This window comes from Pholcus phalangioides, unplaced genomic scaffold (assembly GCF_987345545.1).
Source record: "Pholcus phalangioides strain wild (caught in Gottingen) unplaced genomic scaffold, Ppha-v1.0 ptg000008l_1, whole genome shotgun sequence".
NCBI classification, from domain to species: domain Eukaryota; kingdom Metazoa; phylum Arthropoda; class Arachnida; order Araneae; family Pholcidae; genus Pholcus; species Pholcus phalangioides.
The window spans coordinates 29,173,699-29,188,233 of NW_028301601.1; the positions used below are offsets into that span (position 1 = coordinate 29,173,699).

The 14,535-nt window shown below is 36.4% G+C and overlaps 1 protein-coding gene across 1 annotated transcript in view; it reads left to right on the top strand.

Moving 5' to 3' along the window:
• The window catches only part of kl-2 (dynein heavy chain 2, axonemal kl-2), a 118,637-nt gene that overhangs the window by 65,209 nt on the left and 38,893 nt on the right, over positions 1–14,535 (top strand). The window contains exons 38-44 of the mRNA XM_089234511.1: positions 603–813; positions 2,790–2,906; positions 4,308–4,449; positions 5,054–5,243; positions 6,321–6,417; positions 12,901–13,065; positions 13,727–13,849. Of these exons, the coding sequence (XP_089090637.1) occupies positions 603–813; positions 2,790–2,906; positions 4,308–4,449; positions 5,054–5,243; positions 6,321–6,417; positions 12,901–13,065; positions 13,727–13,849 (1,045 nt within the window). The remainder of the gene's footprint in view (positions 1–602; positions 814–2,789; positions 2,907–4,307; positions 4,450–5,053; positions 5,244–6,320; positions 6,418–12,900; positions 13,066–13,726; positions 13,850–14,535) is intronic.

Sequence of the window (14,535 nt, forward strand, 5' to 3'; positions counted from 1 at the left end):
GCTAATATTTCTGTGTTCAAATTATGATTGATCTTATCTTATATATTGGTTCTAAATTGTTATCATCCTTTGAAATAGAAACTTGGTTAATGACAATTTATACCTAATTAAAGTGGCAGTAAAATTACACTTCCATTCATGAAGATAAACTTCATGACAAAATGAATTGCCAATATTGACTATCCCATATGATTCATCGGTATTGTTAAATTGATAAGTTCGCAGAAAAAATACAAATATAAAAATAATAAAAATGTAAAAATAATACAAATATAAATTGCTACAAATATAAAAATTATCTCATAGAAATTTGAATTCTCAAACACCTTTGTTTGAAATGTGGGGTGATTATTTGATAGATTACCTGCATTATAAAATAGGTATTTGGGCAAAATACAAGTAAAAAAAAGATTATCACGCTGGACTTGAAATCCAATATTTAAAGTTAAGCATCATATTCATAATAGAGCATTGTGATTTTCCATAGTTTTCAAAACTTAAAAAAAAAGTAGATTTTGTCATCAAAATTTCCTTACTTGTTCAAAATGTTGTGATAGAGAACATGCACATATGATTGATTACGATGTGATTTTTTTTATCAGATTTTTAACTGACAGATCATCAGAAGTAGAGAATGGTATAAATCGGTTACAAAAAGGTTTGGAAAAGATCGAAGAAACTCAAGTCAAGGTGGAGATAATGAAAGAAGAACTCAAAACTGCTCAAATTCAAGTTGCAGAATTCCAGAAAGAGTGTGATAAATGTCTGGAGGAAATTTCTGTGCAGAAAAGAGAAGCAGATGAACAACAAAAGGTGATGTGGAAAATCTGCATTACAGAAAAATGTAGAAAAGGTACAAAGTTTAGCGTAGTAACAAAAATCCGTAGCATGGCCATAAAATCTGATTTTGAAATTGATTCTTTTAATTTGTTTTAAATTGAAAACTACCAAAATTTCCTCTTTTCTTTCTTTCAACTTGCTGAGAGACAAGAAAATGATACTTGTATAAAAAAACAACCATACTGTATATTCTAAAATACCACTGTGCCACTCAAAAGATGCCATTTTATGATCATTAAAATAATTTGCTACAAAAGACTAGAGATTGGCCTTGAAACTGCCAGGTTGAACAGACACTTTTTGATGAGTCAGAATTTAAAAAAAATCCTCAATTACCTGTGAAAAATGTGTACAATAAATTTTGGAAAGAAAATAAGGATATTTCCTACAGGATTATTTAAAGTACACTCATTGCCATAAAAATTTGCGCACCAAGAAATAATTGTGGGATCGAAACGAAAGTTGGCCTGAAGGTACATGTCGGGCAAATATGAAAATGATTAGAAATGCAGCGTGATTGCGCATTGCGTAATGCCACTAGAGGGCGTTGAACTTCGTTCTCCTTGGAGTATAAAACAGGTAAGCAGAGCTTGCTGGAGTGTATTTAATCGTTTTCAAAGGAAATGCTGAGGTAGGCATGCCGTTACGCCGCCGTCGAAGACCATATGAGCAGTTGTCAGAGTTTGATAGGGGAAGAATCATCGGGATGATGGAAGCTGGGTGGTCAGCTCGGCGAGTAGCTCGTCAACTAGGCCGTTCTGATTTTACTGTGAGGAGGTGTTGGGACCAGTGGACAGAAGAGACGTCATTTACACGGCGACCAGGTTCAGGACTTCCTCGACAGACCAGTCGTCGAGAAGCCCGTCACATCATCCGAAACGCACGCGTAGAGCCAACTGCCTCATTGGCCACTATCCAGACACAGGCAGCAGCTTCACTACAGGCCCCTGTGTCTTCCCAAACCATCGCAAGGTGCCTGGCTGAAGGTCATCGGTATCGCGGCGCCCATTACGTGTGCTGCCAATGACACCCGCCCACCAACGCCTCCATTTGGAGTGGTGTTGAGCACGACGGGATTGGACTGCAACGGAATGGAACCAGGTCGTCTTCAGCGACGAATCGAGATTCAACTTGAGCAGTGATGACAATCGTGTTCGTGTGTGGAGGCCCCGTGGTGAACGCTTCAATCCTGCCTTTGCTTTACAGCGGCACACCGCTCCCACAGCTGGTGTCATGGTATGGGGTGCCATTGCTTACGATACACGGTCACCCCTAATATTGATCCATGGCACAATGACAGCCCAGCGGTACGTCCATAACATCCTTCAGCCACATGTGTTGCCACTCATGGCAGGGCTCCCAGGAGCCATTTTTCAACAAGACAATGCTAGGCCACACACAGCAAGGATGTGACAAGATTGCCTCCGCCACATTACCACCCTTCCCTGGCCTGCTCTATCCCCAGATTTGTCACCAATCGAGCATATCTGGGATCATTTGGGACCGCAAGTTGGACACCCTACGAGGTTGGTCGAACTAGAGGCGCATTTACAGCAACTGTGGAACGAGATGTCTCAGGACATCATACGGAACTTGTATGCCTCAATGCCCACTCGTATCGCATCGTGCATTCGCGCTAGAGGGGGGTCCAACAGAGTACTAAAACTTCTGTTCATCTGTACTTTTTTCTGCAATAAATGATCCTTTTTCTTGGATTTTCTAATCACTTACTTATATCAACCTAGTACTTACGTGTGTAAAATTTCGTTTCATTTTGACGACTTCTGGGTGCACAAATTTTTATGGCAACGAGTGTATATTATTTCTAGTAGTTAGGATTATTTAGGTTTTACAGGATTATTTTATTTATGTGTAATTCTTGGATTTTTCCTGTTTATTTTGTCGTAGTGAATTAATTGTATTAGTTTTGTGATTTTTTTTCTATTCAGATTATATTTGCTCAAAGAGAGGAAATAAAGTCAGAAGAAGCGAAATGCAAAAAGATGGCAGAAGCTGCTGAAAAAGATTTAGCAAAAGCAATGCCTCCTTTATTGGAAGCTATGAAAGTGAGTTGTCTAAAAACCACACACAATTTAATGATTTTATCAGTTTTTATTTATTTTACCATTATTTCTAGTTTTGAGATTAATCTTTTTTATCATGAGCCTCCTTATGCACAGGGGATCCATACGTTAAGGCAATACTGGCAATAAAAATATTTCCTTTAAAGCAGAGCTTGACGAATGAAAAAAAATTTGTTGCTAGCCAAATTTCTTTAAAGCAAAATCTGATTTTTGCTCAAGTAAAACTCTCCTAAGTTATGATTTTTTTAACTTTTCTGGACTGAGTCCTTTCCCATGCTTGAAGACACTATCATGAAATCAGTAAATTTTGTTTTCACAGGACACCCCCTTCCCCACCTTCCCGTAGTTGCGGCCCTGCTTATATAACAAACCACATTTTTAACCATTCGATTAACACAGAAGTTTGGTGCAGTGGAACTTTGGTTTATGAACATAATTAGCTGAGAAAAATGAGTACAATATAGATGATCTTTCACTATTGTTTTTTAATTGAGTAAATTAATTTGTTTTTAAATATATATTTCATACAGGATTATTTAAAATATCTTAACTTATTTCTAGTAGCACTGATTATTTTGGTTTTACAGGGTTATTTTATTTGTGTTTAATTCTTTGTGCAAAAAATATTCATGCTCGTAATCCAAATAACTCATTCATCTAAACAAATTTTCCTATAGGCAATAACGAAACCAGAATGATTCGTTAGAATTATTCATTTCTGCGAAAATGGCATAAACATGACATTAAATTAGTTCACCTCCAGTTTCATGGATTTTCCCAAGGACACAATCTGTTTGACAACTGGTGACTCCTGTTCATTAGCCATCTGTTGTCAGCCTCCTTGTTAGCCTCCTGTTCCTCAAATAACGTAATCAACCCAGTTTTCTGCAAGCAGAATTGAGAGCTCTCTAAAGTTCTCTTGGTGAATTTATCCCAAGCTTCATGGATGATTTTAAGGTCTTAAAGTGGAAATGCTTTTCCATAACTCAAAGGGTGAACTTTGTTTCGTTTGACATACTGAGACTGAATAATGGGGGGGGGGGGACAAGATTATCTTCAATCTTGTAGGATGTGTGTGGGTGAAAGTCAGAACCATTGGTTCGGTTGTATCACGTGAAAGTGGGTAAACAAAGCACAAAATTTTTGCCTATAATGTGAATCATTGCTCGTTTATAAAGTCAAAATTTGTTAAAAATTTTTGCTCATCATACAAACCACTCGTAAACTGAGTTGTTCATAAACCAAAGTTTCATTTTAATTACTTTGAAGTGTGACTAACTGCTGTACCTAGATTTGTAAAGCATTCCTTTTGTGATGATAACTCATGTAGGCCAAAAATGAAACTGTTAAAATAAAAAAAAAATAATGGCTTTTTCTTCTCAGGCTCTTTCTTCATTGAATAAGAAAGATGTAGGTGAGATAAAAAGTTATCCCAAACCACCAGAGTTGGTTGAGACAGTTATGGAATCTGTTATGATCCTTCGTGGAAATGAACCATCTTGGGCTGAAGCTAAGCGTCAGTTGGGTGAGGAAGCCTGGAAATCATTTCCAGTTATGCTAATTTAAAACAATTTAAGTAAAACTTGTGTGAAATTGTTTGATCAGAGCATAGTAGACAGACAACATAAATGATGCTTTCACCAGGTATAAAGTTCATGTAACTGATACATGCAGAAAAAGTGAAAGAGAATTTCTTCATCATATTTATGAAACATAATATATGTTCTCTTGTTATAGAATTAGTTTATTGATCTTCTCAGTTTGAATATATTTGAACAGATGATGTTGGATTATGCAACCCAGCAACTAATTATTCAACAAAATTTTAAGTAGTAGAGCAGTCAAGAATAACTTGCTTAAATCCTTGCTGATCATTTTCTAAACCACAGATACAACAGCAATACTTTGGTTTAAAAATTTTGTATGCTTGCAAAGTTTCACTTTCAATTCTTAATGAAATCAGTAGCAAACCCTTTTTGATGTGAAATGTTAATATTTTTCATTGGTGTTAATAACTTTTTTATAATTTTCACTGTCGTTTGAAATTGCGTTTTATTATGTTTGCAAGCTTTTCGTTTTGTTGTTTTTGAGCTATAATGTATTCTCATTCATTAAGGATTGCATTTCAGGTGGTCCAAATTTTTTGAAAGAGCTAATGGAGTTTGATAAAGACAACATTAGTGAAAGTATAGTGAACAAAATTGGAAAATATGTTTCAAAACCAGATTTCAAACCTGAAATAATTGAAAAAATTTCTTATGCTGCAAGATCTTTGTGCTTGTGGGTGAGAGCGATGTATAGTTATGCTCGAATTTACAGGTAGTTTATCTCAGGCTTTTTGTTATTTTCTCGTGTTCCTATCATTTTAAATGTACATTGATAAAATTTGTTCTCTTTTCAGAATAGATACTTGATTTGAGTTGTTATGAAAATAATTTTTAAGGCTGCACATCACATGCACCTCGTTCATATTCCTCTATGGAATTTCAATTTTTATGACTACAACTCGGTATGACTCAAACTAAATCATACTGAAATTACATCATGTTGAGTATTGTGATGGTTTTGCATCACAAAAAGCCTAAGTTCTATTCCCCACAGGCTTCACGGTAGTGGTGAGCTGAATTTGGTTTTCTGATGTGTTCCAAGTTCAGAGAGCAAATAGGAGAAACACTCTCTCCTCTGAAAAAATTTACTATTATTGCAAGCCCTCTATTAAAAAATAATGTTTAGACTTGCCGCTTTCACTCATAATTCGAAAAATAGATTATAGTGTAACACAATACCCCAACTATTCAGACAATTATAAATGCCTTAGTAATACATACATATACATATAAAGACTTCCCAACATGAGGCAATTCATTAGAAATTCCTCAGGTGAATGTTTATGAGGTGCATGTGCAGTTGAGTATATGTTTCAATTCACACCTAATAATTAGAGGATCTTTGTACTTATGTTATAATGTGTTGAATAGAAGATCCTTTGTTGAATAAGAGCATTTTCCACCCCACCTAACTCCACTTGAATCTATAAGCCATCTTTTATCTACAGTAAAACATCTCATAACGGTCACCTCCAAACAATGACCACATTGTCTTGGAACAGAACACACCCTCTGAACAACAATTTTCAAATAATGGCCGCTTTTGGAAACTAAAATGAAAGAAAAATGATGCATTTTATCACATAAAAAAATACCACTCAAAATTTGCTCTGAAGGAGATTTGCCTTTCTTGAGCCCTTCAAACATAGAAATAACTATGGGTTCTTTATATTTCATAACAGATAATCTACAAATTATATGCACAGAAAGTTATGGTATCTATATATGCCAGTTTCATGCATGTAATGTGTTTGGATAGAATTTTTTATTTAATTTCACATCTATATAGAACTGTTTTACCAAAGAAACTAAAGCATCAAGCTGCTTTAGAGGCTCTGAAAAAACTGCAAGAGAAGCTAGCTGAAGCTGAAAGAATACTAAAAGAGGTATCGTTTGCTTTTTAAATTGTGTTATAAGTTTTGAAAAATCATTAAAAAACTTCTAAGAAAACAATTTTATTATATTTGCTTGTATTACTATAGTAATAGTTTAATTACAATACAGCAAATATTAGTGAGTCTGTGTCAGTACAGAGATTTACTATTATCTGCTGGGAGGTGGGGGGTGGTTCCGATGTGGCAGTGATTCCAGTACTGTCAAGAGGTAGTAGGGAGTATAGGATTAAAATCCACCAATTCAATTTAGGCCTGAAGGACATTTGCTTCTCACTTGGGGTCACATTTTTGGAGCTTCCCTTATTTACCAATGGGTGGCTTCGTTGGGGTGGGATCCATCTAAATGGGGGGGGGGAATCTGGGAGGTTTACAATAGGTTTATGTCAGGTTTTTAACTCCCAGACTACATAGTAAAAAATGCAGGTTAGTTAATGATAATCACAACAGTACTGACAGGAAATTATCCACCTCTGACTTCGATGGCTTCTCAATTGACACTAAATCACTGGGCAAATTAAAATATGTGCTAATTAATGCCAGGAGCTTGGGTAATAAGAAAGATTTTTTTAGAAACTATGATAGTTGTGGAGGGCTTGGATCTTATAGCCATTACAGAATCTTAGGCAAACAATGGGATGAATCTTTCTTACACATCTCAGGATACAATACTTTTTTGAGAAAAAGATCTGATAGGAAATGGGGTAGAGTGTTGATATATGTGAAATCATGTTTGAAGTCTAGAGAGTGTAACGTGCAGAGAAGTGATATGGAAACTATATAGGTTAAGCTAGAAAACAAAAGACATTATAAAGTTATTTTTGGGGTTTGTTACAATCCACCAAATAGGGAACCAAACTACATCGCCAAGTTTCATGATGAAATTTCCTACATGTATAAGCGTAAGAGGGTTGTCATATACTAGGGGATTTCAATTACCCGGGTATTGATTGGGAGAACCTTTCAGCTAAAGATCAGTATGAAAGAGACTTTCTTAAGTTGGTGCTCGAAAATATTTTGTATCAGCATGTATCAGAAGCCATTAGGGGTACTGCTATTTTGGATTTAGTTCTTACCATTTCTGAGGATCTTGTTGAACATGTTTCAGTGGGGAAAGATTTTTCTTTCAGTGATCACACATCATGTCATCAGTTTTCTCTGTAAATTTTCTTCCGTTAAGGTTGATATCAAAAGACTGGTTCCTTGTTTTTGGAGCACTAACTTTAATGTTTTGAGAGAAAGGTTAGCGGAAGTTTTCAAAGATCGGTTGGAATCAGTTGGGGTGGTGAGTCAATGGGAAGAATTTAGTACAAAGCTATCTTCCGTTTTGCACAATGTTATTCCCTTTGTTAGAAAAAAGTGTGTTTGTACATCGAGCCACCTATGGTTCACGGATAGCATGCTATTTATCTTGAAAAGAAAAGAGCATTCAGGGAGTATAAAAGTGGACAATGTGACCTATCATTGTTTACTGATAAAAGAAGAGCGTTGAAGAAAGTGATAAGAGATAGTAGAAAAGGAAGTTGAATCTATGTTGGCAGATAACATTGGCTCTGACCCAAAATCATTTTTTAGATACGTCAATAATGGATGTAAGGGGACAGTGTTGACCCCCTCTCGATAGCAGGGTCTAGGTTAGAGAGCAATGTAGGTATGTGTAGTGCTTTCAATGATTTTTTCGCATCAGTTTTTAATGGAGATGATATTCAATATACGGGTGTTGCATGGGGTAATAAAATCCTCTACGATATTCAAGTGGAAGTCCTAAATCTTCTAAAAAAGGTATGTGCAAGAAAAGCACCAGGACCAGATATCTATCTTATGGTCCGCCTGTGCTAATGAATTGTTGGGGCCAGTCACACAGATATACAGGAGTAGTGTTGCTGAGGGTATCATCCCAGGGGATTGGAAACTTGCTAATGTTGTTCCAATATTTAAGAAAGGTAGCAGAGAAGCTGTGTCCAATTATCGTCCAGGGCGTTTGACGAGCTCCCTCTCGAAAATTTGAAATTATTATCAAAAGGCAGTTTGTGAAGTGGATAGACGAGAATAATGTATTGTCGGATAATCAGTATGGGTTCAGGAAGGGGGAGTTATGTGTGACTAACCTCCTCTGCTTCCATGATCACGTGACGAAGGCTTTGGATAAGGGCAAAAATGTAGATGTTGTTTACCTTGATTTCCAGGAGGCATTTGATCGGGTCCAAGATGGTAAACTCTTGAAGCGTTTACATGAGATTGGGATAGGGGGCAACTTGATGAATTGGATAGAATCATGGTTAAGAGATAGGTCGCAACGAGTTATGGTAAATGGGGATTAGGTTTGTCCTCTGGTTGGACAGACATCACAAGTGGAGTTCCTCAAGGAAGTGTCCTTGGCCCCATACTTTTTTCACTTTTTATCGATAAACTTGATCAGGGTATCAATGATCAGGGTTGCTAGCAAATTTGCAGACGATGTGAAGCTAATGGGGGTAATCATGAATCAAAGCGATAGGGAGGTGCACCAGACCAACTTAAACAGGATTGCAGCATAGCAAATGAATGGAGCATGACGTTTAGCATTGACAAGTGCATGGGCGCTCATTTTGGTTCGAACAACCACGGTTCTCATATGAGGTGAGTGGTGTCACTATCTCTGATGAAACTAGGGTCACCGATTTGGGAATTCTCATTGAAGAGCGGCTTATAGATTTTCTAGACATTAAATAGTCTATAAGGTTTTCACGGCCATCATTTGATAAAAATTGTTTTTTCGGGTTCGAAGACCGTCGTCCGTTTGAGTTTGTTCTCAACGTTTCCCCAACACTAGTGGTTGGCATCATCAGGAGAATTGATAAACTGGATCAAAGTCAAGTTTTCCGGAGTCTCAGGTTGTATTTATGCACATAAGTGGCTTGAACTACACTATTGTTTTGCGATTGGTCAGTTGATTCTATGGCTGGCAGCGTATTGTAAACAGTTGTTATGCTGGTAGAACCTGATTGGCCGAGAGATGTGGAGTTATCTGATTGGCTGTTGTCATCATTCTGTTGCTGGACCTTGAAGGGGAAGGTTCTTGTTCTTCTGAGAGCTGGTGTCCAGGATCTGCTCAATTTCAAAGTTTCTTCTCTTCTATTATAGCTGTTTTTGTGCTTGTATATTTCAATAGCCTCTCTGTAGATTCGTGGGAAGAAGTGGTCAACATTAGCTATTACCTGTGTTTTGCTGAACTGTACACTGTGGTACAGTGTACAGTTCAGTAGTAATACATACAGTAGTAACTACCTACTTCAAGGTCCAGCAACAGAATGATGACAACAGCCAATCAGATAACTCCACATCTCTCGGCCAATCAGGTTCTACCAGCATAACAACTGTTTACAATACGCTGCCAGCCATAGAATCAACTGACCAATCGCAAAACAATAGTGTAGTTCAAGCCACTTATGTGCATAAATACAACCTGAGACTCCGGAAAACTTGACTTTGATCCAGTTTATCAATTCTCCTGATGATGCCAACCACTAGTGTTGGGGAAACGTTGAGAACAAACTCAAACGGACGACGGTCTTCGAACCCGAAAAAACAATTTTTCTAGACATTGTTCAACGGTGGCCAAAAAATCAAATAGAACGCTTGGTTTCATTTTTGAAAAGTCTCTTGGAGTTCTCCAAAAGTCATTCTTCCGCTTTTCCGAGGCTTAGTTCGTCCTGGACTGGAGTATGCTGTAAGGTTTGGAGACCATACCTACAGAGGGACATGGACTTGGTTGAAGGGTGCAGAGAAGAGCTACGCGTATCTTTATTGGGACACGGGCCATGAGCTATGAAGAGAGACTACAACGACTCTACTTTTTGAATATGTTTACAATGGATGAACGCAGGTGTCAGGGAAATATGATCGAAGTATTCAAAATTTCCAATGGGATGGATAGGATGGACCATGAATTATTAGTACATGGTCAATCAATTGCTTTTACAAGGGGACAACAGTATCGATTGGTAAGGGACAATGCAAGGTTATGGTGTCGCTGGGACTTTTTTTCTAATAGGGTTGTTGATAAATGGAATAGCTTACCCCCGGAGGTATTAAATTCTAACACAATTGACACATTTAAAAAGAAATACGATAAACACGTTGGGGTAAATCGAGAAGTTACCCATACTTAGAATTAGACAACCATTTGTATTCTTTATGGGCATTGTATAATATTTCATCATGTAAAGGTATATGTATTGTTTGTAATTGCATTTTTAATTGGGCTGCTGTATTTTTGAAATATATGACATCCATATTTGTTATGTTCATCTTTTTCTCAGTCACCTCATTGGGCATTTTGCCTGTTGTGGTGTTGTATTTGTATAGGAAGTGTTTAAAGAAAACTTAGCTATTTAACAAAAATAAATGAGCATTAAACAAGTTGCCTGGACAAAATGTATTTTTCTTAAACTTTTTTAATTCAAAGAAATTTTTCAACATGTTTAACCCAGGAGAACTCGCTAGGTTTGCTAGTGCATGAGAACTAATTTGATGACATTTTTAATGGATGAATGTTATTTGATATAACTCACATTCAATTATGAACTTTGTTGAGCATAGAGAAGAAAAAAAGTTGTACATAAATTTATAGAATTAAAGCAACTAGAGATGTATTTGAGGGCATGCAGGGGTGGGAACTCTGCGCCAATTGCGCCGCACTGCGCCAAAACTAATATCTTGCGCCATCCTGCTCCAATAGCGTATTTTCGCATTTTTCTGCGCCAAATAGCGAATTTTGCTTCAGTATGCCCGAAATTTCGGAAAGGACGCCAAAAACATTTTGTTCCTGCTAGCCACGAAACGTTTCTTTACGAAAGAGAAGAGCGTGTTTTATTCCACTATACTTAAACTATCGGCCCCTGATCGGGCTTTCCATCGCGAAACCCCGATATTGTCCGTGATCGTGGAACTGAAGATGGCTTGCAATGCCTTTCAGCTTTAAAGTGCAAATTCGAGTGTTTCCGTTTAAAAAAAAAAGTCGTCACTGGAAGCAGCAAAAATTACTGTAGTCGATTGTCATTGTGTTAAATCCCGATGTTTCGTGAAAAAAATTTTCATTCCGGGAGTAAAAAGCGCATGTCCGCCGAATTACGGATGTTAGTTTAGAAACTTTGCCGAATAACGAGCGTTAAATCGCTAATTTTGCCGAATAACGAGCGTTAAATCGCTAGTTTTGCCGAATAACGAGCGTTAAATCGCTAATGTTGCCGAATAACGAGCGTTAAATCGTCAATATTGCCAAATAACCAGCGTTAAATCATCAATCTCGCCAAATAGCGAGCGTTAAATCGTCAACCTCGCCAAATAGCGAGTGTCAGATCACCAATCTCGCCAGATAATGAGTGCTGAATCGCCAAACATCGAGAAGATTGTTACGAAATTCTCTCCCATTTTGAAACAATTTCTTTCCAAGTATAAAAAAATTAAAAACTTATAAATTTTTTTTAGCTCATTTGAAGTGCTGCTGTTCAAGGCAGCAAATAGTGCCCACAGTAAGCAAAAATCATCTTAAATAGACGGGTGCAAAAAATTTTATGATAGCCGCTCTTTCAAACAAGGTGTCAAAAGCCTAAAACACAATCAAGCTGACGAAAAGATGTTTGATAACAAAATACAGTGCAGTTTATTTTGAAAAGGGTTGAGGGTTAACGAAAATATTCTTGTTAATTTCACTGTTCCAATTTATAAATATCTGCTCCGAATCTCATATTTTGCTGCTCCAAATCCCGAATTTGCTGCTCCAAAACTGCTCCAAATCCTGAATTTTGCTGCTCCAAAGCTGCTCCGAAATGGACTCAGTCACTTCCCACCCCTGGGCATGGCATTCAGCTTCAGAAAATTCTTTGCAACAGAGAGGGAAAGAATATTGATAAGGATATCTGCTGGAGAAATGATAATGCTTTCTAAAGTCAATAGATTAAAATAGATATATATGCAAAAGTTGATCTTCCATCAAGAGATGGAAAAAACTGCTTATTGCCTTTGTTCAACAATGACAAATGGACTGGGAAAATTACTTGGGCAATGATTTGTCACAAAGGTAGGACACACACACGCGCACGCACAAAAATTTAATCAGAAACAAAATTCAAAAATTTACTAAAAAATGTATGGATTAGACTGAGAAATGCAAATCAAGTTGAGGCTGGTTTAAATTATTAAAAGGTGAAACGGGCATCCATAGTTCTCTCAAACTGTGGAAGAAACAGCTAGAGGAGATCAATGGACTGCATAAAAATTTGTGTGAATTCCGAAGGTTTAAAATTTCATCCATTCCCCATTCCAGGCCAGTGAAAGAAGGGACAATAAGAGGAAGATAATGAAGAAAAATTTCTTCCAACATCAAGGCTCAACATATATTTTTCATTTTGTAGTTTAGAGTGTTATACAATTTTGTAAAATACAAAATTGATTATCCAATGATGATGCCATACATATTTTTCTCTTTTCAAATAGCTGAATGAGAAAATCGAATATTTGAAAAGGGAATATGATGCAAAATTGAAACGTAAGCAGGAACTGCTCGAAGAGCAACGAATGCTTGCTGAAAAATTGAGGAAAGCCACAGAACTTGTTAGTGGCCTGTCATCGGAGAAAGAAAGATGGAAAATTAAAGTTGCAGTAAGTTTTGTAACAACTACACTCAATATAAGCTATTAGTTTCTAAATTAATTAGAAAAATCTTGAAGGAAAAATAAATTATATTTATAGTAAGAATTTAACTTGATACAATCCAAATCTGGATTATTATAGAAATATTTCTTCATCATCAACAGTTTCTTCATGCAGATAAGAGCCAATGAGATTAGAACCTCTGCTATAATACTGGCATTACCTCTAATAAAACTGATTTTCAAATGTTGTGCTTCCATGCTCATTGCTAAAATTCAAACCGAATTTGTTGAACCAAAACTTTGTGCACCTTTCACTTCACTACAATGTAAATCAAAATATTTAGAAGTTAAAAACCACCTTAAGGTATCATTCTGACTGACATGCACAATAATTGGAAATAAGTGTACCTATCATATAACAAATCTTGTGTTACTAACCTTTAGTCTAACAAATTTGGGTTCCAGCTTAAAACATGTTTTATTATGAACTAAATATGATTAGAATGATCATCGAATTAGTTTTTTAATTTGCCAAGTATTATGAATATTCGGTGTATAGGTAATATTAAAAATTGGTTTTTTTTCCTAAAATTTTTTACATGCAGTTGATAACATTACAAATATTTCTTATGCCAAAGAACTTTCATATTTTTTTTTTCAACATATAGAGCTTGAAAGAGAAATTAGCATTCATCATTGGTGATAGCATAATTACTACAGCCTTTGTATGTTACCTTGGGCCATTTGTCTCTAGTTATAGAATGGAACTCACCAAGTGTTGGAGAGAGAAGGTTGTTGAACATTTTTATATTTTTTTCAGTTAATGAAACACATTTTATTCAAACTTTATTGCAGAAATAATATTCTATTTATAAATGCTTATAAGAAATGAGTCATTAAGTATGTAAGGCAATCAGTTTTCATTGTCTTAACTGAGAAAGCAGGCACCTGTTAACCATCAAATAAAAATTGTTTCGCTGTGCATGCTTGAGACTGGTTTGCATATTTCCCCTAGCAATAGAAAAGTTGATGAAGACCTGAGTTTTGACATGTTTAGTAAGCACTACATTGAGTGCTTCAGCTCAAAACCCATCATCTTGTGTAGGGAGCAAGCATGTCAAGCATTTTTCTCCTATGATGAAATGTCGTGCTATCATACAAAGTTTAGACAATGTTCACTTCAATGATTGTCATTCACAGTGTTTAAATCAGCCTAAAATTTCTAATAGGAAAGAAAATTTTGAAGTATGAAGAGATGGTATTTTTTCTGCCGGAAATATACTGAGAAATTGAATTTTCTGGATGTTAATGCAGAAACTGATATTTGGAAAGAAAAGTAATTTGTCTCCTCTAGGAATTGAATCGGGATCCCCTTGCTTACTGGGCAAGTGCGCTAACCAATACAACAGAAACACACTTTTCCAATTCCTTGCAAGCGGACCCGGGTTCAATCCCCGGAGGAGGCAAATCACTTTTC